The sequence below is a fragment of the Lytechinus pictus genome, chromosome 12 (assembly GCF_037042905.1).
Source record: "Lytechinus pictus isolate F3 Inbred chromosome 12, Lp3.0, whole genome shotgun sequence".
NCBI lineage: Eukaryota > Metazoa > Echinodermata > Echinoidea > Temnopleuroida > Toxopneustidae > Lytechinus > Lytechinus pictus.
The window spans coordinates 27,826,526-27,853,051 of NC_087256.1; the positions used below are offsets into that span (position 1 = coordinate 27,826,526).

The window sequence follows — 26,526 nt, forward strand, 5'->3', positions numbered from 1 at the left end:
GACGTATCTTCCCTTTTTTTTTTTTTTTAGAAAGGATGGGTCAGTGTATGAAAAAAAAATGTTTTCATGGAAAAGAATAAGTTATTAAGAACATTTAAAATTAATATTTGTATATACTGCAATTTAAAATAATTTAAGTGAGGTTTAGTGATGTTTATTTCGATTTCTCTCTCTATAACATAAAAATACAAAAATAATAAGGTTTGAACATTTCCGCAATGGAAAATAAAATTTGAATTACATATTAATAATTATGAATTGTAATGGATGATTCTTACCTGATGTGGTAAATGCCCTCGTCCATCTGGAGTATTCCATGGACCGGAAAGGCAGGGGTACAACCAGCTCAGGGATCCCTGGGAGTATTCTCGTGTTATATAATTCAGGCTAGAACACACTAACCCATCATGGGGATCATTCAAAAGATCAATGGAAAGGGGTGCTTTTCACTGGTCAGCACATTAATGCTTTGACCCAATCAGAAGTGAAAACGCAAAAAAAAAAACATGACTCATTCTATCTCATGAAATGTTCCTACCGAAGACGACGGAATGTCTGGCTTCCAAGACCTTATCGGACAGGCTGTTTCATGTCTGTCAACACCGCGGCAACTTCACAGAAACAAATTCTTTCACACCCTCCTTATTCCGAAAAATCCATGTAAATTACTTTCTTTTTGTTGTCAACACCCTTCTACATTGATCTTTTGAAGTATACACCGCGGCAACTTCACAGAAACAACTTATTCTTTCACACCCTCCTTATTCCGAAAAAGTCCATGTAAATTACTTTCTTTACAGTTGTGATATTTTTGGCATTTTTTTACGTCAAATCAAATTATCATTTTTATTGTGCTGTCCCTGCATGAAGAGTTCATATTTTTTTGGATCCTGCAGACTGAAGAAATAAAACGTTGCTTTTTAATGCAGGTTCCCTCATGTTTCTATTCGCCGTATTATTCAATTTAAATAAAATTTGATGCCATGTCTGATTTGTACGTCATGTTAATTCTTCTGATGTAATATTTGTTTGTATTATGTTCATGATTATGACTTGTGAAATAAGTGAAATAATGTCATATCTCAAAATTGACGAAGAGTTCCCCATAGCAAACTTCAGAATATTTTTCTTTTGGAAAACTCACCGGCACCGACCAGGGACGACGAAGGAGGGGGCAACTCTTTTCATATAATAATTAACAATTGAGTATTCTCGTCTGATCGTTGTTACATGATGATACCCTTACCCCCACCCTAATTCAGAATCCAACCCCTGACCCCTACTGGGATAGCTATATAGAAGGGGTAATTAAGGGCCACCCCATCGATCCTCCATAATATCCCATGTAGGAAGTTGAGACTCATGGCGGAAAAAGGAGTCAAATCGAGAAATGTAAACGAGCTATGGGTAGGCCCCCTCCCCGTGTAAAAAAAAATCAATATAGGCCTATGGCACATCGATCCCTTGAAATCAGATGTAAATTCAATTTGACAGTCGCATTGGATACCTAATTTATTTACATGTATATCGGGTTACATTGGTATAAAAGCCCCATAATAGCGTGACTTTTTTGTCACTTTTTGTCAACGCTTTAAAAGGTCCATGTTTGAACCAGGGATATTGCATATCCCTGTTTGAACTATACTTTCACTCATGACAGGGCATGATAGACGAAGTGTTAGAAAAATGTTCCCATAAAAAAGCAGATTACGGATGTAAAAGTCAGCGGGGGGGGGGTCTCTCACCGAAAACATTTTTTTCCAACTCTCCGCTCAATCATATAAATGGCCTCCAATTTTCAGGGTTTTTTTTTTTTGGGGGGGGGGTGTAAACGGATTCTTTGCAGGTATTGGCAGAAATTATTATTGTAATTCAGGAGATAGGAGATACGTACGTTTTGGGGAAAATTTTCTCCAATTAGGATTTTTTTTTTTAATATCCATTTATTTATTTTTGCTAAGAGCAAGGGCGCAGGACCGAGGGAACCCACCCCCCCTCCGGCCGCCTATACATTAGAAAATAAAAAAATAACTGACATCTCGTAGAGTAATTTTTGTATCCTAATTTTACAACAATCAGTATGTTACTGTTAAAAATAAAATCTTAAATGTGTGTGATTGTGAGAGGGCATATATACATATATTGTGCGTAAACATTGCAAATTAAAACATTGATTTCTTAGATTTTTTAATAAACAAAATATACTTGAGTAGGCCTTAACAATTGATTACTAATCAAGCTATACACACCGGGGATTCCCCTATTTTAATTTAGCCCCGGGATTTAGCCCCCAGAGCGAATGTACAGTTGCAACGTACAGGTCCATGCTTTACACACGTAGTTTTTTAATCCACTCTAACTCCATTATTCCCATGCCACCATCTCGGTCACAGACCTTCTCACACACAAGTGTAAACATCCTTGTACATAATTCCCTGTATCACACGTATATGCCGCCATTATGCCATGTGCAATATCTCACACGCACATGACCTTCCAAAACATCTCTCCTTGTATCACGGCGATTACACGTGATTAACATTTGTAACTGAGGAGGGGGGGGGGGGCTGAATGTTCCTAAGAGAAAGATTGTGCTAGCCTTCATCCTTTCACATTTTAAAATTATTTTCATTTATTTTATTTGGATGATATCCGTTCACAACGTTACAGAGTTTCAACGAACTTTACAAATCATAAAAATTGCCTGAATCAAGACTAATACATGGTCTACGTTCGCGATAGGCCCCTCCCACCACTTCGCGCGATCTTCAACTTCATGACGATAATTACGTCACGTACACGTCATATGGAGGTTTTTGCTTTGCATTTTAAAATTTAAAAATAAATTCACTAATTTTTTTTTCTTAAATTAATCTAGATATAAGACTTCGTCTCAAAACCATCTTTTTTAAGAATGAAAAGTCCCAAAACGGGCCCCAAGATGTTTTAATTGAATATCTTTAAGTAGAATAGGGTGGGTCCTTCAAAAATATTATACAGCTCAGCACGCACTTCCAAGACGGTCCCTGAGACATGAATTTAGGGAAAATCCCAAAAGATGCAGCAAATGCAGAATTTTTATTGGTCAAATTTTGGAGGGCGCCGCCCCCAAATCAAACTTAGCTCGCTCACACGCAATCCTGGTGACGTCATGGTGACGGGTCGCGTGTGCAAAACTTTGAATTTCCCCATTGACTTTATACACATACAAACTCTGCAGTTCATGTGGAATACAAGGACAAAGTACGATATTTTCCCATTCAAAGAACAAGTAGAGGTAAGCCATTCGAAAATATAGAATACTAAATAATTACTGACAAATAATTACCGATCCTTTTAATGCCAAATATATCATAGCTACCTGAAATAACTCAATTTAGGGTGAAATTATCAGTCAAGAGGGATGCATTATTGGGGCTTCGTAGGATCAACGGACGCGCTCGACGCACTCGCAATGGTATGTAGGGATTTTGATAGAGCAAATACCGAATATACCGTTGTCCCTACTAGAACTTCGGTCTCTGTATTTGGTGAGTGAAGCCAACGGAGTTCAGCTGAACGACCAACATAACAGAGACTGAAGCTTTTGGTCTACTGCAGTTTGTACAACATTGTCTGTTTTCAAAGTAAAACCTTTTCAATTTCACTTTTTAAAGACTTAATAAAGTCATTAAAACAAAGAAATAAATCTATTTAACTAGATCTAGTGTATATGTTTACAACAAAGAACACAGTTTAATAAAAAATAAGTAAAAAAAAGTTCAAAAATTACAATTTAAATTTGTATTATTTTATTACGACTTTTTGTGTTAGATCTAACAACGTTTCTAACTCTAAAATTGATTTAATTTAATGAGCATTGACAATGATTGTTTGAATTTTGTGAGTCCCTCCACAGACAGTGGCAAATTGCCCATAGGCCTAGACTGAACAACGGATAGGCTATCTCCGCACAGCAATTAAGAGACCGTCACCGCTGATTGGTCAACCGCGCAGATCACGTCAATCGTAGCTACTTGGTCGCCAAACTTTCATGATAATGCCTTCGGACCGCGTGCGAAAGTATCGATAGCGATAACGATATCCAGTCACATTATCTACGTGGGAAATGGTCTTGGTCTGTAGTGTTAGTTCGTGATCGGATTGCTCCAGTATCGATCAAAAGTTATCGAGACGCTCTGAAACCCGGAAATCAATTGACTTTGTGCACATTGCGATAGATTTTACAAACTCCAATAAACACGATGCTATATTGACACTAATTCGTAAGATATTGATGGAAAAGCAAGAAGTAATCAAAATTTGCTTACCTGTATGGTATCGGTGAGAAAATCGATCCTCTGATCTGAGTAGGCACTTCAGGTGAAAATTAGGAAAGGCTGTTCCAGCATATTTGATAGGCTCACAATGAGGCTCAATATCTACGATTCACAGAACTGTTTGAATTTTCAAATTCCGATATCTAGAAGTCGAGTTATTGTCATCTTTGTGATGAAAAAACAGGGCTTTTTGTGGACAAAAGAAGATTGCGAAATCTTATTATTCTCTCTGTTTTGGGCATGGCACATTTATAATACATAGCTTATGGGGAATTGTACAAGCTTTTTATTCAAATCTTTACGTACTCAGATTGATTTGACATATTGTCATATGATTTCTTTGGTTCAAGGGCAACTACCCCTGGACGATAACCCCCCACCCCCGGACAATTCCCCTCCCCCCACCCTGGACAATTACCCCCCCCCCCCCCCGGACAACTACACTGTACCCCTATCCAAAAATCTACACCTAACCTAACCCTATTTCGGGGGTAATTGCCCTGTGGTAGGTTTGTGCACAGGGAAAACATGACTTGATATTGATTTTCTTTGCTTGAACATTAGAAATTAAGTCATTGAATATAATTTGTAATCAAAGAAAGAGAATTAAAATAATAATCTTAGGATTTCTAGAAAAAAATAAAAACATATTGATTTCAATTGTCTATTATCTCATTATTGTCTTGTTATTGTGGTCTCAATAAAATTGTTGATATTATTATTGTCTCATCATCGTTTCATTATTGTATATTACTATAATAATTATTGTTATCATGATAATTATTTTTGTTTCATTAATATTATTTTCTAAATAATTATTACAATTATAATTACTATCATTATAGTAATTATTGTTATAATTATTTCATAATAATTATTATTGTCTCAATAATTATGAGGCCTTTAATTATAATTATGATTATTTTTATAATAATAATTATAATAAGTTTTATAATAATAATCATTATTGATGACTTATCAATATTACTGTCTCAGTAATTATTACAATTACTTTCATTATTATCATTATAATTATTTTATGATAATTATTATTATTGTAATAATAGTTATTATTGTCTCAATAATTATAAGGCCTATAATTATAATTACTATAATTATAATTATTTATTTTAATTATAAGTATTATTATTATTATAATGATTATTATTGATATCTCATTAATATTATTGTCTCAGTAATTATTACAATTAAAATTACATCCTTATAATTGTCATCATTACAATTATTTTATTATAATAATGATTACTGTAATAATTATTATTGTCAATAAATACTAGAATTGATGTCTCAATAATTATTACAATTATAATTATTATCATTATAATTATAATTGTTATCATTATAATCATAATTATTGTAATAATAATTACTATAATTGTCTCAATATTTATTGTCTTATTATTATTAATGTCTCATCATTACTGTTGCCTCATTATTGTCTTCTCTTATTTTTTCATAATATCTTCAAAATAATAATTAACACCATAACAAAGGTCCATAAATCAGATATCAAATTCATGAAACACATCTCATGCATGTAAACCTATTTCTAAATTAAATTCATGAAAGGAGCTTTCTGTGCCATTCAAAAATACGACTTTCATTAACAATACCATATTCTAGACATTCAGACGCATTCCAACAAAAAATCACTTATCAAACAAAATTCTTGAAGTTTACTTGCAGTTTTGCTCTTAATACTTATTTCACACGAATTCTACAAAATTATTTTCAAAATAACAATTTGATTTTCATAATTAACAGAGCTCAAATCGTAATAAAAAAAATATATAACGGCTGAAACATACTGTGTCTGAATACCAAGACTAATCTCAAGCCAACGCAGTGGGGATGACGTCACTCACAGCTGTTCGTATACGCTCAAAACAACCCTGCTCGATCAGTCGAGTCAGATTCACAAACACCTCATGACACTAAAAACTGAAACTCCTATCCGGTGGCTCTCTACGGACCAAATTTGATAAGAATTTAACAAAATGTTCTCAAATATACAATTTTATTACTGACCGAGTTTACAAGGGATTCGATGATTACAAGAAGGTGATTTCAAGCAAAGAAAAATAAATACCTGAATATTAGGTCCTTCCCTCGCATGAAGGTAAGGGAAACTCCGTCTTTTATATTTCCGATGTTTACCGAAGATGTACGAAGAAACCGCCAGAATTTTTGACCAATCAAAATCAGCGGAATAAAGGAAGAAACTGACTCTGTCTTTTCGAGCAATGCCGAATGCAACTCCAGCGCTCGGCCAAAGTGCCAAGCGGATCGAACTGTTTGTGTTAGATATGCGCTCGCCATTCACTGCAATGCAAAAATCTACGTCTAGCGCTGTGTCCGCGCGATCGCCCGCCTGGCTGAAGTGTCTACTCTGAGAATACCTTTCATAATTCATATAAAATATATGAAAGTGAAATTTTAGGTTGATTTTGGTACGAGGTGACAGAGCATTGCACACTTGTTTTGATGGAATACTGTGTGGGGCACTGGAAGGCTTGCACTGTGCATGCTTACTATATTTTCATTCATAAATTGGTTCACGGCAGTGGCTGGATGACATCATGTAATAAGCAAAATGTACACGCCCGCTAGCGTTGAACACTCCGCTATCCGTTCTATACAATTTGCCATTGTGCCCTCGGCAGTCTAACAGTCAGCGTTAATTTTTAAATTTAAGTAGACTATTGATTGGTGAAAAGTAAAGTAAACAATGAAGCCCACAAAAGCTCTTTTTATTGGAAAAAAATAATCTAAAGAAATTAATTTAGCTTTTCTGCCACGGCGTACAGCAAATAGATCTGGCTCTAGCAACTACGGTTCTACTAGCTAGTACTTTACTTTAAGTCAATGATGTGGGAGGCTTGCTTGAGTGCCTGTTCATCGATTGTAGTATCTCCTCTGGTGATAGTACAGTATCCATGATATTGAGCAAATAAATAGACTTAACGTAAGAAAGGACTGTCAGAAATGTGTATGCTAAACCGAAGAAAAACAGACAATACTGCCTACACTGTGTCTATCCAGGCAATTTTTGAATGAGTTGACCGAATTAGCTGAAACAACATTATCTGGAAGACTATTCCACATATCTGCAACTAAAAAAGTACTTCCTAATATCAAGCCGAGAAAAATTCTTACTAGTAGTAGTACTAGTAGAACCGTACAGTGACTGCCAAAAAAATCAAGTACAGTATTTATCCACTGATGGTTACTATGAGTAGTAGTTAAAGTGAAAGTAAGCTAAACAGTCATTGCTACCGTATTTCAGCGCATGGTTTCTTGACTGAGGGCAAGGTTAGACCTCTATATCAAAACCTTGTTGTACATTGGATGGGGATATGATTGTATTTTTTTGTGCAAAAATTGACAATTTTTATTCCTCTTGTTTTTGCAGGTAATTTGGAGTATCATCAATACGACCTTTTGCTCTTTCAAGGTCAACACCAAGGTCCGCACGCAGCAGTTCTGCAGGAATGAATACAACCTAACGGGATTGTGCAATCGATCCTCCTGCCCACTGGCCAATAGCCAGTATGCCACCGTCAGAGAAGAGAATGGTAGGTCAGCCTAAATACTTTCTGTTTAGGTAAATTCCCTAAATTAAATCATTGAACAAGAATAACTTTGCGTCAAAGAGTGGTGCTAAAGATTATAAAAAAGAAGGTCTGCATCATATGATCATATATTGCCCGTTATTCATTAAAGAAAAAAATAATGTCACCTCTGACCTCTAGGTTAACTGGCAAATTCTTTTTTTTAATTGATATTTGCACCTTTATTTTTATATTACTGAATCATGTTATTTTCTTGTTGCAGAGTTAGAGTCTATAATATATAAGTTTGGAAATTTGAATTTCAACATTGTACAAATTTTACAAATTACAATACAAAAAGTAAAAGATCGTAATCAATTATTGAACATTATAAAAATGAATGAAATTGTAGACAATGGCCTCTTTAACAACTTTAAATACCTGCTGTTAATAAGTATTTTACTTTTATAGACAGAGAAGAGATTTCTTCCATATGAAACAGCATTAAAAAATACTTTCAAATGCAGATTCTGATTAATTTGGGATAATCGCTATTTCTTGTAAGAGAATCCAATTAACAGCCAAAGGCTGAAATACATGTATTTGTACCGAGAATAAACATTTCAATACATATGAAATTAAATACAGTTACAGCAAAATATGATACAGAGAGAGAATAGTACACAGAAAAAAAGTAGGAATATCAGAAAGAAGAGGAGGCAGATATGGATGAATAGAAGACTTCAGGTATGATGGTAAACCTTGAAGCATTATGGATATGCAAAACATGTCTTATTTACATCTTTTAAGTCAAACTTCTCCTAGGTCGAACAGATTTCTGCGATCTCAAGAGATATGACTGAGGCACGGCACGGTCATCTATGTCCAGTTGAGCAACACTAAGTAAATTGCTTTATTCTTATACCAGGTGTGTGCTACCTGTACATGAAGACGATAGAGAGGGCAGCGTTTCCCGACAGGCTATGGGAGAAGGTCCGTCTGTCGAAGAACTACGAGAAAGCCCTGGTCCAGATTAACAGGCATCTTAAGTTCTGGCCAGGCTTCATCAAGCACAAGTGCAAGCAACGCTTCACCAAGATCACCCAGTACCTGATCCGCATGCGCAAGCTGGTGCTTCGAAGACAGTGAGTTTTCTTTCTGTCTCTGTCCATATTCTGTGATTTAAATAAAAAAAATTACAAGTCTTCAAGTTTGATATTTTTAGGGGAAGGAAACTTTACTAAAACGCAGAATATTTTATTACAGCATAAATGAAATGAAATAAAATGAAATAAAGGCACAAAAAATCTAAATGGCCGAAGGCCAATGGCTAATTGGAGATGGGTATTGAGGCCAATGGCCAGGAACTTAGATTAATTCAAGCCCTAGTTTTGTTTTATTCCTTCTCAATCTAACCTTCGTTTTATCTCTTGCTTATATATTCGTCGGCATTTGATTAGATTTACTTGATTCACATGCACAATTGGTCCTACAAAAGACTCAAAGAAATTTTTTTAAACAATCTTCTTTCTGCACAGCTCTTATGGATTTTCTCTTCAATTTCTTTTCTTCTATATCTCTTTATTGTCTCTTGCTTATTTCTTTTTGCCTTTTCATACACCAGTAATCCATACTTAACAAAAACAATATAGTATGTACAATAATCTTACCAAAAAAAATGTAATTTGATTTGCTTCGTTTTTCATCCTTGTAGAAAAAAAATAGTGCCCCTTGCTCGGAAAGTTGAGAGAAGAGAATCTCGTAGAGAGGAAAAGGCCTTGATTGCTGCCCAACTGGACAATGCTATCGAGAAAGAACTACTTGATCGCTTAAAATCTGGAACGGTAATATGATTTTTTTTATATCAGTACTGTGAAGGTTGGGGTATAAAACACAACATACTTAAATAGGAATATCTTATGTCATGTTTCAGGTTATTATAAGGATCTTATCTAAGTTGAACTTGTGTATGGTTCAGTCCTATGTAAAACGGTGTTTGATTTCATGTTTTTCTTAAAATTGTATTCTTTGGGTATGCATTTTGGTATGATCTATTCATAATTTACACATTTTGATTTTAAAATAGCTGCAATAGATATTTATTGCACATCGTATATTCCTCATTAGGAAGAAAGCCTTTTTCAGGTCTAAGTCAGGTGTTTTTGTGTGCAAGATAGATCCTTCATGTGATTTGTAGACCCTCTAGTCATTCTGGAAGCCATCTGTTGTCCTTATTAACGTTTGAATGTGGGCCGGGGGATAGAATTGACATCCGTTTCGTCAGTTAAAGGAATATAACAATACCAGTCTTATTAAGATTAAAATATCAATTCTGAATATGGGTCATTTATTACAATTAGCATACTAAAATGTTCATTTCACTGTGTATACTTACAGTATGGCGACATTTACAACTTCCCGACCCATGCCTTTGATCGCGCCCTTGAAGGAGAGGAAGAGGATGAAGAAGAAACAGAAGCAGCCGCTGAGAGAGAAGCCGATGCCGCTGAAGAGGTAAACCACAGAATAACTTTGTACAGAGGTCATAGGTCAAGGCGTCATTTAACCGCAGGGTCATCTTATTTTATGGCAAGACATATATTTTCTTTGTTGCACTTGTTACAGCTGAAATAGGGCACTTCCGCGTGGAAGGTAATTCGGTTAATTCTTGCCTTTGCCATTATCATTTAATGCGAGGAAAATTAGTTTTTGTGCCATCTAGACTCTTTCATTGAACCAACATTTTTCTAGTACATACAGTAGTGTTGAGTGTTGAATGTAGACACCAACACTACAGTGTTTGGCGAGCCCAGAGAAGCAAGCTCTATTTGAATGTAATATTTTATCACCTGACTTCGCAATTAAATATCCAAAACTTGGCAGAACTTGAACACTTTAAAGATGTTCATTTTCTGGTGGGGTTCACTAACCCTTGAGCACCACTGCACATGTTCTCTAATGATATGATGGTATTTAATCATGGTAAGAATTTTACCAGAAAATTTTGCAGAATGAAAAAATGTCTTGCACCTATACCAACTCTCATTGTTCAATTCCTGTTTGTATATAGCCTCTTTTAATCCAAAGATAATGGTTTTTCAGGAATATCAGCATGATTGGATTGTCTAATCCACAATGAAAATGAATATATTGTTTGGATAAATCATGCAGTCAATATTTGTTAATTTCATTTAAAACCTTTAATATGGGATGGTATTAGTCTTTAATGATCTCATGCTTCACATCATCATTAATAGTTGGGCAATTCCATAAAATATGTACATCCAACCCTGTGTATGTGAGACCTTCATGAAATTTTCTGTCTCTGATTTCTGGTTCTTTTTACAGTCTGTAATGCTCTCAAATTATGATTTGGTCAGTTTATGAAGTGAAGTAAAACTTCAGAAAAAGGGGGGTCAGATGTAAAAAAAAGTTTAAAAAACCTCTTATCCTGGAATTTCATCCCAAGAGACGTACATGTTTTCCTTGTGAATCTATTGTGTATTTCATTAGTATAATGATTAGTATTATGTATTCATATTATTATAATTGTCTGTTGATTGAATTTGCTTATTATTTTTTATATATAGGAGGAGGAGTTAGAAGAAGAAGTTGAATACGTTGCAGATGAGGACTTTGATGAGAGTGATCTCAGTGATTTTGAGGTACGGTCAACATATTGTGATACTAGTTCAGTTTATCAATAAGTACCCTGCTGTAAACGTAGTATTAATCATAGTTTTAGAGAGGATCTTTTTGCATTTTCTTTTTATCTTGAATGTTAACAATCATACATGGAATATGTTCCTAAACAAATAAAGTTTATACTATTTACATTGTATTCTGTGTTGCTATTCTTGAATAAAAGCTGTTTAATCACAAGCTAATCATTACAAAATATCGGTTGGAAAATATGGACATTTGTAATGCGCCGGTATCCATCATGACAAGATGCTCATGGCGCAGTAAAGAAAAGAAGAAAATAAATGGAAACCTACTAAAGAAGGGGGGGGGGGGGAATTATATTTACTTGAAAGCTTGCATGAATAAACAGGTTTTCAGTAAAATTTTTTAAAGTGTTAAGACAAGAAATAATGAGGGTCTTTTGGAAGTTTATTCCATCATAATAGCCCAGCATATTGAAATGATTGATTCCATCAGGAATTATTGTAAATGGTCGCACAGTCATTTGGGAAGGCCCCTTTAGTGCAAGGAAATATTCTGATCATATTTCTTTTCTGTGCTTCTTTGCAGGACATGGATAAACTAAGGCCTCGGGGATTCACCACCGGCTCATCATCCTCAGACGATGACGAGGATGAAAGCGAGGATGAAGAAGAGAAGGAAAAGGCCTCGTCGTCAAAGAAACTCGTGAAACCAAGGAGGAAACGTGCCAAGGTGGAAATAGAGTACGAGCAGGAATTAGATCAACCATCGTCGTCGAAGAAGAAGATTAAAAGTCGATGATGAAGACCGAGATTTGATTGATGTGTACATAAGGACTTACAGGACTCCTGTTGTAAAGGACTATATTACATCAACATGAAGTCATTTCAAAATGAATATAAATGATTATAGTCAAGTCTGTTGATCTTCACTCAATTTGAGGCTGTGCGCATCTGTTGTGCAAAGTCAATAAACCAATATGTATATCTGTCGATGTATAACTTATATCAACAAGAGCAAGCAAGATAGTTGTATAATTAATGAATGAAGACATATTTTTTTATCCTGTGTATGTCTCACCTGCATAGTAGAAGCAAGACATTTGCTTTCACATTTATTCCCAAACTGTCATGATTGTATATAAGGAGTATCAAGTATCAGCCACAATGCAAGTAAAATTTCAGGTAATTGATAACAGGTCAAAGTTCATCTCAGGTCGAAGACTTAGATAATAATTGATATTTTGTCATACTTTTGTAAGTGATTCATCAAATCCATTAGTTTCCTCATTCCCCAAAGCAGGGTATCCACAACATGGCCTTGGATTATTAGATCGTGTACTGTGTATTTAAAGGATAAATGAAAAAGAGAAAAAAGTCTACTGTCCTACTTTGAATTGCATAATGCAAGTGAGAAGTATTCCTCTACTTCCCCCATTGATTCACTCAATTCATGGAAGCCGCTACTTACTTTGTGCAACGTACCTCACAGAGAATAAGAATGCACATCTCTCTTTATTAGTGCACTATGTTTCATAGAAGTAAGTGTCCCTAAGGTTCGCATCCTACTAACTGGTTTGCGGAAACATAATCTTATGGAAGCCGCTACTTACTTTGTGCAACGTACCTCACAGAGAATAAGAATGCACATCTCTCTTTATTAGTGCACTATGTTTCATAGAAGTAAGTGTCCCTAAGGTTCGCATCCTACTAACTGGTTTGCGGAAACATAATCTTATGTTTGATTCAATTGGAGCCCTTTTAATGACGAGCATGTATGGATGTGTCAAGTACTAGTAGTCTACTTTCAAGTCACATTTTTGTCTACAGAGGGTGTAATAATCCTGCAATTTATATTGATTAAAGAAGGGATTTGAAGATCATAATTTGAATATAGTGTGACACTCAATGTTATGGGGGGAGGGGATCATGATACACTATTGCTTGGTACACTTTAAGAGATGCAATGATTCTTTCGTTCATTACACAATTTCAGTGTCATGTTAACCCCGGTGCACACCACACGATCCATTGCAATCTGTATATTTCATGAATATTGTTATAACATTTCATTCTAGAAAACTTATTGATTTATTAGGTTGGAATGATATGTCCGAATAGTGGTATGAATACTGAAATCCAAATTCCAATCTATTTCAAGCCTCCCTGTAGGAATAAAAGCAAATTTAATTCCAAATCGTTCTGAAGTCATCGACTGCAACTGGAAGCCTGTTTTGGGATTTTACTCCGACCTCAGTGCTAGCAGCAAAGCAGAATTCTGATAGTAGTATTCCTAGCATTATTTTGAATGTCAGATATTGTTTTAGGTTTTCTTAGAACTTAAATATCAATGTATTGTATTTGATACAAAATGCGATCGGTTAAAAAAAAATGCATTGTAGTTGGATCATGTAGTGTGCGCTGGGTTTTACAGGCAATTTCTCTGCCAAAATTTTGCCATTATACTCGATCTCCACAACCGTAGATGCTATTTTACTGACTCCTGGCATTTGCTTTAATCAACATAAAGATATTTCCTAATAAATAATTTCTAAAGATGTGATTTCTCTGAAAAATGTGTCATTTTGAATTTATATCTGGTGTATAATTCATGTTTGTATAATGTATCAATACTTCAACATTCGGGGGGGGGGGGGGGTTGTTTACAAAACCAAACTTCTTGGAGGCCTTGGATATATTAAATTCAACACCTCCAAGTCCCCAGGGACTATTGGTTGGTACTTGGCTCATAATTTCCAATTAAAAAAATTCCTCTTACAAGTGACTCATATGTTTTAGTATAATTTCACTGACAAAGAAAAAACTCAAACACAATATAATATTGTAAACTTGAAATGTATTCATAATCAAAGCTATACTCTGGCACTCTAAATATATATTTTGGCCACAGGCAAATTTCAATGGAAAATACATGATTCCAACACATACATATAACACAAATTACATTTCTCAAATTTCACAAGTACATGTACATGTAGTAATGAGTCTGATAACATCAAAATATTATTAACGATTCAGCAGTGATAAAAATTAGAAAAGAAATATTGTAAATTAGTAATATTGTAAATGAAAAATGACAATCAAATAATCTATTAGATCTCTTTGTGCTATCGAACTGAAGCATTTTAGTCAACATTCCACTATTGTATTTGATAAGAATATTTATACTTTATTTCTATATTCAGAGGTAGGAATATGCAAAATAAGAAACAAGAAAAAATAGAAACCAGAGATTGAAGGCACAGAATATTGATGTTGTTAACACCTCGATACAAAAGCAAGTAATCCTTGGACAGTTTTGAACTGTTTTATCAAAGTTTAGACATGGAAAATCCAGATTATCCCCAGGGATGTAGTCGAGGCCGGTACGTCCGAGTCCCGAGGCCGCTGGAGGAAACCATCTCTCGTAGACTTTGCAGATGTGACTCGACCCAAGGACGTGGCCAAGGCCGGCAAAATGTGGCCTCGAGGCCGGCCAAGACTACATCCCTGATTACTACATGTACATTCCAATGCTATTTAAACACTTTGTTTGCCTCTTGTCATACATGTAGTCATATTTTGGTTATTTGTAATTTTGCAAGAACCAAAAAAAAAAAAAGGAACAAATAAAAAAAATAAAAATAAAGTTAAATAGGCACAGCTGATGGTAGAACTGCCTTGTTGAAAAATGGCAGTGTAAATTCATCCACTTTCAGTTTTTATACTCCCCAGAAATGATCCCTTAAGGTTAATCTATCCCATAGCAAATATAATTTAGCCCTGGATAAGGATTTGTCTTCTTTGAGATGAAAGTGTTTATTTCATTTAAATATCAAATGTAATTTTGTCTCCAATAATATTCAATTCTTAACCTTACAAATAATATGCATCAGAATTATAGACTATTGCACCTAATAAACGGTAAATTGAAAATAAAGAATAGATATAATGCAGGATACTTGATAACGTATTAATTGTTAAAACAACTCCCTTCATTTCATTCTTCAAGTACAATTCTTCTACATTAATTTGCTGGTATACAACTGAAACTTTGAAGATAACTGGATGCATAGGAATCAATTCCAACCTTTAATTTAAGTAAGAATTACACACATGAGTCTTTTAGAATCTATAATTCAAATAAAATCTATGTTTTTCTATAACTATACATAATACAACACAATCCATATTAAGGAATCTCAAATTCCAAATCAAATTTTAGTCACATATATGATTTGACAACTCTGTTTTCTAGTTTTACATAATCGAAAATATATAAATATATTATAAATTGATATAAATCTCAGACACTCTATTATTTGTTCTGTTGGAGCATTCATTTCAATGCCAATCTTGACATTCTAAAAAAAAAGTCACATATTTCTTGTGGGTCCTACCATCTTATGGCTTGAATGTTTTTTGCGTGCAGTGCACGCAGAATCAAAGTGAACAAAGTGCAATTTTGCAGCAAGTTTTCAACATGATTAACATGTTTATTAGTGTATGTAACTGTAAGTCAGGAAACCAAATCTATGTGTTGCTAAATCACTTTGAGCTTTACTGCCCACTGATAAGATTTTCCTTATATTGGTTTGATAATTTTTTTTTCCTTTTTAGACATAAAAAAATAGACTACCCTTAACTATCCCCCGATATAACATAAAGTAATACATTACCTGCAAAACTTGACTCAACAAATTAAAGCTAACATTGTATATTACCTTCATGACATTACATTTACAGTATCAAATATATATTAAGCAATAGAAGGCATGAAAGACATGTTAAAGTGGCCTCTCTACTCTTATATTAATGCATAAAAACAAATAAGGAGTGAAATCCTACACCATTCCTGGAAAATAGTCAATCACTTTAGTTGCTAAAGTTATAAAATATTTGATGAATTATCACTATTACAATTTTCTTGACTACACCAAAGATAATTTACATGTTAATATATATCTATTAATATTGCATAAAATGTACTATAAGCTTTAGTGTCATTCAATACGACAGATAAACTATTATTAGCCAAATATAAAACAAATTTCTAAATGGATAATAAATATAATGTATACAAATAGAGTCACTATCATGAAAAAACATTTACTTGGTATATGTTTAACGCAGAACTAAGCATAGTATTGTACTCAAAGTATCTCTTTTTGTGCATTCATTTAGAGTTCAATTGAAAAGGAATGGGTTAAATCAAGTACACAATAGTCACATTTGCATAAAAATGTATGTACAAATGATAGCAATGGTCAACATAATTTGCAATTCAAGGGGTATAACAAAGAAATATGTTTGATGATTACAATTGATTGTGACTTTTACACAACAAGGCCTACGGAAGAAAATTCTGAAAATCATGTTTATCTTTTCTTTGTCAGGGGAACATCTAAGTGTTATCAGTGATTTCAATCACCAATTTTCTCTCAGCCAATCCAGTTTAATGATTTTCAGTAGCTTATAACAATTGTCGGTAAAAAAATCACTGACAAATCTGAAATGCTCTCATGAAGTGAGGCATGTCTTTGGCTTTAACACCACACACTATTGACTTGCTTTCCGGTCCTTGGGCGCAAAGTTGCACACCTCAACAAATAAAAATTACACCTTCAAAATTAGTTATGGCAACCCTGATGATAAAGATACAATAAAAGATGAATAATTTTCAGAAAAGAAAACTTTGGTGATGCACTCAAATAACATTTCCGGAACATCGTTTGAATATTTCTACATTGTATTACCCCTAACACATGGTGTAGCTGCTCTCAGGCATAATCCACGGTGATCTTTTAAGCACTTTTGCTTTGTGCAGGCTGAGCTATGAGACCCTGTGCAACGTTGAAGAGGTTGATGGGGCTATTTCCATCGGTGAACACTGTCGTCTCGAGCCCAAGGCTGCTCAGCAGTTCAACCTGTGTGCCAAAAAAAAAGAAGACAAAATTAACTAGAATCATGATAATAATTAATAACTACTAGTATGGGGGCACTGTGGTCTAGTGGTTAAGACTCGCGTCTTTCAATCTGAAGGACATGGGTTCAATTCCCAGCCATGGCATGTTTTCCTTCAGCAAGAAATTTACCTACATTGTGCTGCACTCAACCCAGGTGAGGTAAATGGGTACCAGCAGGAAGTAATTCCTCAAAATACTGTGAGCTTTATCAGCAGTGCTGTAAGTATTCAAGGAAATAATCCTGCGAGGATCCCATTCACCTTACCTGGGCTGATTGCATCACAATATGGACAAATTTCAATAGGGCGACATATAGCCTGATGCACTTGCAAACAGCTTGCGCACATGAAATGATGTGGTCAGGGTTTATTTGATGTGTTCAACTTGGCAATAATATACAGTTCATCCCACACAAAAAAAGAAACCTGTTTTCAGAGATAGATTTCACAATTATTTAACTTATTTTTACTATGAATTTGATACTTATGGTAAGAGTGGAATCTCATCTTTAATTTGAGACCAACAGCTTAGGAAACCGTTCACATATGGCAGATAACAAAGAATGAATATTGAGGCATATCAGAAAAGATTTGCGCAGAAACTCAAGTGTTGATCTGGACCTACTCTCATTTCAAAGATCAGCGAGAGAAACTACACAAAGAATACAAAAGAAATGCTAAAGAGCCAATCGTCCAATAAGCACTTTTGTCGTATCACGAACCAATCTTGTCCAATTTTTCTGCGAAACCAAACTCGTCTTGCTCATTAACACATGAAGTGTTCGTCACATATTAGGTGTCAAAATGTAAAGGAATAATTGAATTGCATGATGATGTAAATGAAATATCATAATTAATTTGCCTTTGAAGAAAAAGATCAGGGAAACCCGGTTTCCTTTTTTCTGGGACGCAATGTATAGTGAATTGCCAGAGGGGATGCAGTTAATTTGTTCACTTTTAACCATTCAAAATTGCGGAAAAATACATTGTCAAGATAAAAAAAATCATGGCCATTTCTGCTCCTCGTTATAAATTGTATTTGTTGGTATTTACGGTAGTGTCACCAAACGGTCAGTCTTATCTTTACCTGAAGTTTGGGTCCAGCATTGGCCATCTCCATAATGGTTTCTGCTCCAAGGGCTTTCACCATTTCAGCAAACTTTCCGACCTTTATGAGAATGCAGAGGAATTGAAAAGAAAACATTAGAATTATAAGGTGAACAAACTGAGCAGCATCACTCATTCTCTCTCTATTTCTCCCTCCTCCTCCCTCCCTCTTTCTTCTTCTTCTATTACTCCTCTTTCTTCTCCTCCTTCTTTTTCTTCTTCTTCTCCTTCTTCTTCATTTTCCTCTCTCTTTTTCTCTCTCGCACTGTTTTGCATGTTTAATTTTCTTCTATTCACATTAAAGGGAGCATAAAGTAGCAAATAGCGGTACTTTGGAGCTTGGTCTGGCTCGGGTAACTTTTTGGAATCTTTGTGTTTGCGATAGGCGCACGCATGATTTGTGTGTACTTGCATATGCAGCTTGCACTCGACCGAACAAAGACAAACCAAACAAGCCATCCGAAAAACTCTCCCACCCTCAGTGGCAATTGCGTTGGCAGCTCCAAGATCATTGTGATGTAGGGATAAGCGAATGAAATTAATCCTACATGGATTTCGCGCGGGCGCTCCTTTTAAGTTGGTCTCCTTGTCAAATACCTCGTAGAGTATACAAATAGTCATTGATTTTCACTGGGCATCTGGGAAAAAAATTACACGGGGCATGGGGCAATTTCACCCTCGAAATGCTTAAAAAGAGCCCTGGAAAACTCCTATTCACTGCAATGTTACAGCTTCTATAATGTTGCAAATTTAACCGGTAGGTTGGGAAAAGTAGCACCTGAAAAAAAAATGCCTGCTGGGTAATGTAATAAGCTACTGCGAGTGCTTGTATCTGATTGGCTGAGAACATATCTTGACCTCTGACCTCCTAGAGTATATCCTTACCTCAATATCTGCCAGTTGCTTTGTTCTGCCTATCTCCAGTTCATTCTGTTCCCTTAGGAAGTTCAGTTCCGACAGGCGAGCCATCTGGGTGCTGCCCAGCTCTGAGTTGCATAAGATGTCCTCAGCCTCAGCCTTGAGTCTGGCTGACTCGATGGCACTGTGACCCTCGATCAGAAGTCTCTCGGCTTGAGCCTGGAAACAAGATTACATTGATATTGTGTTACTATTGTTAGAGCTGGTGCCCTTTTGTAAGGCATTTATCTTCTTGCCAGGTCCCTTTGAGAAGCCTTTAAGCCTTCAGAACTCTGATTGCTTTCTTTCGGGCAGCAACAGGTAACAAAATCCAAGGTTCCCAGCTTTTCAAGAAAACAAAATTCCCTGATTTTTCACTGATGAAGTTTAAAAATTCCCTGATAGCTATTTAAACCCGTTCCCAGTTTTGCATGTTTTCTAAGTTGCTGCAGTGAATTACATGTATTTTCAGTCATAATGTAAAACTAATTAGTACCACCATAAACAGTCATTTAATGGTTGTTTTGATTTGCAACAAAATATAACAGAGTCTGACTGACTACCGTGCTTTCGACTTTTGAGCCGATCAACATTCCCTGATTTTTCCCTCATTTGAGGCATTTTCCCCTGATTTGAGGTATTTTTTATCAAAGTCCCCAATTTTTCCCTGACTGGAAAAAAGTAAAATAATTTTCTGATTTCCCTGATGGGCTGGGAACCCTGAAATAACCACCGCTATCATCTCATATGTCTTCTTAATCTTGTTTTTATGGCCGACCTTATAAAGAGTTGTGATTGATCTGATCAATCTTAACTACAAAAATCCATCAATGTTATTAGTTTTTTGTACAGAAAATGTAAACAATGTTCCTTTACTTTGACTGCCTTATTAAAATGTAGGGCAATTCCATAAAATAAGTATGTCTAACTCCCCATACCTTACTGAAAGAATTTGTATATTTTTTTTCCAGTTCATATGAAAAATTCTCAATGATTTAACATATTCTCATATTATCATGGCTTGAGCAGTGAATGAAGTCTGGTAAGAATGGAAATAAATGGGTGTCACAAGTAAAACAGGCTGGCTATCTTAAGGAACTACCAAGTAAATGAATTTGATGACAAAAATGAAAATCCATATTTTATCATTTGAAATGAAATAGAAATACTCCGAAAATTATTTTGCCCAATTGATCCTGGGCCCGGCAGCCACTGTGCAGTGCTAGATCGACGTAGCTCTATCCCTTGAATCATTGAATGCCAACAGGGTTGCATCAACTCCCATCTTTTAACGTCTCTTGGTCTGACGCGGCCGGGGTTTAAACCCCCGACCTCCCGGTTGTGAGACGGATGCTCTACCAACTGAGCCAACACACGGGTGCACTTTAAACAAAAAATTCCTTAATGAAACGGGGGAAAAAATGGCGTGACTGTCAATCAAGAATATTTTTATTTGGAGAGTTGAATGAAATGAAAGAATTTTAAGAATAATTTGATTGTAAATCTTGGCTGTACCTGTGCCTCGGCTTTGGCCTGTCCACACGACTCGACAGCGCTGGCGCTAGCTCTCAACTCATGCAGTACGGTACGAGCCTTCTCATTCTCCTGTTCATTAGTAAGCTTCTGTCTCTCCAGCTGTCCCTGAGCCTCCTGCTCTTTGCAGGCCGCATCTTGACCAGCAGTTCTCTGAATAGATCTAAGGGAAGTTAAAGGTAAAAGAAAGTAGTTGCAGCAAACAATTATTTATTGAGAAAGTCTTTTAAATCAAGGTTAATTGTCACCAAATTATCATATATCTAGATCTGGTAAATTAATGTAAATTTATCTTTGTGAAATAGACAAACCTCGGTATGAAATCTTAGCTCAAAACCAATAATTCTGATTATCACTAACACAGAAAAGCATATGTGGGACAATGTATTAATATTGCTTGAAGAATACCCAACATGTGATGGAATTCTGTGCTTATTTTGCTCATTTCTCAGCAATCATGCATTCTCTTCCAGAGCCATTTGGCACATATACATACAAACACTTGGGAGGTAATTTCATTGGATTCTGTTCGATCTCATTTTGAGATCACCACATCTTACAGAGTTACAATTGATCCAATCAATCGTAACTCTATGGATATCCATCAGTGTCATAATTTTTCAAACAGGAAATTTGCAAAATGTCCTTTGTAAACAAAGGAGAACACACCAAATTGTCAAGAAGTCAATGAATTAATGAATATACATCATAATATATAGAAAAAATTTGAACAAACATGCATTTTATATGTTGACTTTCCATAGTTGCGGTTGATCGGATCAATTGCAAGTCTTTGTAAGACGGGACTCTGGTATTTACCTTTAAAGGTGATAAAAAAATGGTTGAATATTACTTAACGTATTATTAAGTGAAGATGGCCTCCTCCGTTGACCAGTTCAACAAAAGCCATTAAATCCCATCTATTTTGCTATGAGAGCAATGAATTTAGGTGGATTCACAATACGGTGCGCCACCTATCGGTTGCAACGGACAGGCCGAAATCCGCAAATCCCCATGGGAAAAAGTCGACATCTGTTGCACGTGCTATAGTTCATACATGGGATTAAGCTGCGCCGGCCGACGCGGCTCGGCCAGCTGGCATGAAATCATGCTTTTTACCAGCGTCCAGGAGGTGGGAGAGAAATTTTAGTGGCCCAAACATGGAGTAGTGTGTGTGTAGCGCTTTGTAATCGAAAGGAAAAGGTGCTTTATCAAATGACCTTTGGATTGGATTGGAATTCTAATTATAATTGCAATTCTGTGGATCAGGCAGGAATGCAGAAAGCTCAAAAGCTATAAGTGGTCAGTGATTTATCAAGATAATATATACAATTCTGTGATAAGGGTATTCAGAAATCTTCACACAGGCTAAGTCTCTGTGATTTTTCACGCCGCTGTGCTAGGGCACCCACGAAGTCGATCTGCTGGGTTCTCTCACGCACAGTGAAGGTTGATGGTAGTTATCATTATTTTCAAGTCACCATCACCTTTGAGTCTCCGTGAAACATGGTCCTTGATTCTGTATGCAAATTGTGTTTACTCACTGAGTTGCGATTTCAATGGCCATCTGAACGGACTTCAGCAGACTGTTTCTCATCGTAGAATCCACCGGCTCTATGGCTTGGATGTCAACATTGGTAATCACCTAGGGACAGGGATACAGAGAGCAGTGGTGAATGTCTGGTTCAAGGGGTGAAGGTTTTATTCTTATGTTCATTTCACATGTTTTTATACATCATCATACAACCCACAACCAAAGGAGACAATCAGATATGGGGTCTATATGCAATATTTATCTCAATTAACTTTTTATTGTCATTCTTGCAATGTGTGCTATTGCTGAAAATGTAAACTAATTCTGTGTTGTTTATAAAACCTTGACCTAGAATGAAGTTTTCAAGGATTGGATCGAACAGTTTTATCATTGACTGACATAGAGATTATACATGGAATGTACAAACAATACAAATGTGTATAATGTTGCTTGATTTCTAGTTTTTCTGCATCTCTGCATTAATCATTTTTTTCATAAAATTTACTTATAAAAGGGGGCCTTCACCCTACAAGCTCTGCTTTTTAGTTGGTCTCCTTCCCTTTCGATTTCATGGTATTATTGTATTATAAAAAATGATTTAAATATTATATTTTGTAGATATGTATAATGAACTAACATTGTAAATGTAAAAAGATTGAAAGAGAAAATAAATGAATTGAATTGAATGATGAATACAAAATATGTAATTCGCTGAGTTGTGGCAGATTACGTGACTCACGTTCCGAAAGAGACTTTTAATCAGACCTTACTTTTTGTGAAACATCCCCCCTGATCTACAAATTTCATATATAAAACACTGGTATCCTTTGTTCTTAGATATAAATCAAATTATTATAATTATTATTTAATAAGGTGAGAGTTATAGACTACATGATTTGCATCAATTTTCATTTCCTTTAGGTTAATGATCAATCACAACACAAAAGTGAATTGGACCCTTTTTCAAACCAAGTCCAAAATTGCCCCCCCCCCCCACCCACATGCCCCCAATGACAACTTACCAGTTTGTTGGCGTTAAAGACTAGTCTATCTTTGGAAGTCTTATCAGGGTTCAAACCGAACACACCAGTCTTCAACAGCTCCATAGAGTGACGGTGAAACTCATCAAATTTGACCCTTGACACGGCACCACGGATGCGACTTCCTGTTAGGACAGAAATTTTATGATGTTAATACCAAGACACCAAGTGAAGCAGACCCGACTTTATACACAAATGTAATATTTCCAGTCTTATGCGACAGTTTGACACACTTTCTAGAATAATTGTTCCTGGTTCACTGAAAGATTGTCCAAGGCTGATCTGATATAGCGACAAGTAAACAGAATTCCATGTATTGTAACTTATTCATTATTAGGGCTAATCCACTGGCCTGTATTCTGAAGTCAGGTTTAACTTAAACTCAGGTTTAAAGTTGTGGTTTAAGTATGGACAGCCAATTGTTACATAAATCACTAGTGGTAGAGATATCATATTTCAGCTCATTTGGCTCTCAAATCATTCCTAATCGTCTAGGAAGTATATATAGATTATTGTCTTCACCATCGATGAATCAGGAAAGAGCACAGTAAACATAAGAAACGTACAACTTAATACAAAATTTGATACTTTTGGCTTCCCATACTTAAACCACAACTTTAAACCTGAGTCTAAGTTAAACCTGACTTCAGAATACGGGCCATAGAGTACTAGTATGTACACCCTCTATATGTAGAACTTTCCTACGATGATTTGTCTCTATTTTCGAATTCACATGTAACTTTGTGACGCCCTGAAATAAACTGCCAGAATACTTTGAAAGAAAATAAAAGTAAATGGAGTGAACAACCCCAGGGGGGGGGGGGCACTCACATATAATGGCAGTATTGGTATACATGGCCCTTAACCCTAAAAGGACTGGGCTATTTGAGATGTATTGAGGACTGAGGGGGGGGGGCCATCATGCCATTTTCGGCATGACATTGTCTCGAAAAAAGTCACGTGGTGTCGCGATGCTATACTCATATGTCTCAAAATTTGCACAAGACTTCAAAGAAAAAAGTCATAAGACTTTGCGGTGCTATCCTTTTGCGTTCTAGAAATATCGCGCGAAGCGTTGAAGGGGGGGGGGGCATCATGCCCCCAGTCCTTTTAGGGTTAAGTCCCCCTTTTCATGCCCTGCCAGCATTTCCCAAGCTTATTATTTTTACAATTTTTCAATGTTGACAACGTTGTCACGGTTTGAAAAACCTATTGTCTTATTATGCTATGCACGCAAGACAAAAATAATAAGCAATTACATATTCCTTTCTATCTAGATATAATGTATTCCTAGGCATAATAATAATTAGTATCTGAACTTGCCAACTTCTCTACAAGCAAATCCAATGAAGTCTGGGACCGAGAAAATTGAACTCTCCTCCTTCAAGTTCCCTCGCTCAAACTGCAAATAAAGATTAAAACATGATATAATAACAATATTTAATCATTTTATATTTTATATGTTGTAACAATGTTTGTCTGGGTACTTAACAGAAATATTGAAGTATACAATGTAGCTTTAACCCTATCTAGGCCAGGGTATTTTGGGAGATCATATGGCCGGGGGGGGGTAGGGGGGCCTCGCAGATCCCCCCTGACATCTCAGCCGTCGACCACACAAAAAATTAGCATACAGGTTGTCTGGGACATAATCTACAAAACTGTATCGTAATTTATTTCATGCAAATCACTATGAAGTGATTATGCTAATTTATGCATAATTAGTATGCAAAAGAATACTTTTTCCTCTAACTCCCTAAATAAAGCTCCAAATGTTCTAATTTTGGTATATAAACTCTTTGTGGTGTTTTAGCAAATTTCCATGAAAAAGATTGTGATATCAGATCAATTTCTTATGTATTTTATTGTTTTTTGAAATTTTAATCTATTTCTTTGTTTTTGGACCTTTTGTTTTTCATTGTTTTTGATGAACTTTGTCAGGGACTCTTTTGAGATCATAAACAGCATAAAACAAATCCATTTAGACCAGTAAAATTAAAAATAATCATACATTTATGATTTTTGGCTGAAAACACAATTTGCTTTGACTTTGTACACAATATCATGTTTTTGAGCAATTTTTGGTCTGAAATGCACTTACAAAATGTTGCGTAATTTCTGAACCGCGTACCCGGGTGTCGCAAAACTGGTCTCAAAAGTTGCGCAAAACTTGAAAGTAAAAAGTCAGCAAGTGGCGCGGTCAAAAAATTTCACGCGGCGAAAATATTGCGCAAATCGTTGAGGGGGGGGGGCCTCGGATAGGGTTAAAATTCAGGGCAAAGTGTTTGGGAATTGATAGCAGACAATGGATTAATAACTTGGATGCAAAATATCTAAAGCAATGCTGATGCATTCTGAAATATGGATTCATTTGTGGCATTCCACCTTACATAAAATTAATAATTAACATACATGGACCTGTCAAATCTAAAAGATATACACAGTACTGACTGAACATCAAAGAATGGCAAAATTATGAACATTCTGAATGTCAGGTAATTACAAAACAAAACTTGTGATATATTCTTTTAAATTCATTTTTCTGGATTGTTCTTTGGGCCTGATGTTGCCATCATAAAATGATGAAAAGTGGCCCATGACTGCCCCGTAAAAACCTTAATTAAATTAAAAGTACAAGGTTTTACAGATGATTCCATTATGGATGCAATTGACTTGTTTTTCCCTCCAAAATTAGGTCTGACCTTGGATAATTGGTTCTACAACATTTTTTCAGTGACCATAGCACCAAAGCAAATTCTGCACCAAATACCACATATAAAAACTCAACCTCGACCCTAATCCCAACCTTAATCCTAATCCTCCATTTTAGGAGCTTTTGATTTGGACGACGTAATGCTTCTATGACGGTGAAATTAACCAACCACCATGCATGC

General features: G+C 35.6%; 2 protein-coding genes across 2 annotated transcripts in view; one reads left to right on the forward strand and one right to left on the reverse strand.

Moving 5' to 3' along the window:
• Positions 1–3,032: 3,032 nt before the first annotated feature.
• On the forward strand, positions 3,033–14,132 carry LOC129272362 (protein MAK16 homolog). The gene is made up of 7 exons (XM_064107625.1): positions 3,033–3,277; positions 7,753–7,915; positions 8,820–9,036; positions 9,606–9,735; positions 10,289–10,405; positions 11,482–11,556; positions 12,146–14,132. Exons 1-7 carry the CDS (start codon positions 3,059–3,061, stop codon positions 12,356–12,358), a joined length of 1,134 nt encoding a protein of 377 aa, XP_063963695.1. The 5' UTR covers positions 3,033–3,058; the 3' UTR covers positions 12,359–14,132.
• A 264-nt stretch (positions 14,133–14,396) lies between these two features.
• The window catches only part of LOC129272363 (major vault protein-like), a 34,352-nt gene continuing 22,222 nt past the window's right edge, over positions 14,397–26,526 (reverse strand). Inside the window, exons 19-25 of the mRNA XM_064107624.1 lie at positions 24,956–25,034; positions 23,615–23,757; positions 22,603–22,703; positions 21,041–21,221; positions 19,514–19,705; positions 18,609–18,689; positions 14,397–17,483 (exon numbers count right to left, since the gene is read on the reverse strand). Coding sequence (XP_063963694.1) covers positions 17,361–17,483; positions 18,609–18,689; positions 19,514–19,705; positions 21,041–21,221; positions 22,603–22,703; positions 23,615–23,757; positions 24,956–25,034 — 900 coding nt within the window. The 3' untranslated portion in view covers positions 14,397–17,360. The remainder of the gene's footprint in view (positions 17,484–18,608; positions 18,690–19,513; positions 19,706–21,040; positions 21,222–22,602; positions 22,704–23,614; positions 23,758–24,955; positions 25,035–26,526) is intronic.

Bases quoted from the DNA above. Each gene is read 5' to 3' on its own strand.
- LOC129272362 (XM_064107625.1), top strand. From the start codon at position 3,059: ATGCAGCAAATGCAGAATTTTTATTGGTCAAATTTTGGAGGGCGCCGC. The intron at 9,037-9,605 runs GTGAGTTTTCTT...TCATCCTTGTAG, and splicing joins AAGCTGGTGCTTCGAAGACA to AAAAAAAATAGTGCCCCTTG. The intron at 9,736-10,288 runs GTAATATGATTT...GTATACTTACAG, and splicing joins ATCGCTTAAAATCTGGAACG to TATGGCGACATTTACAACTT.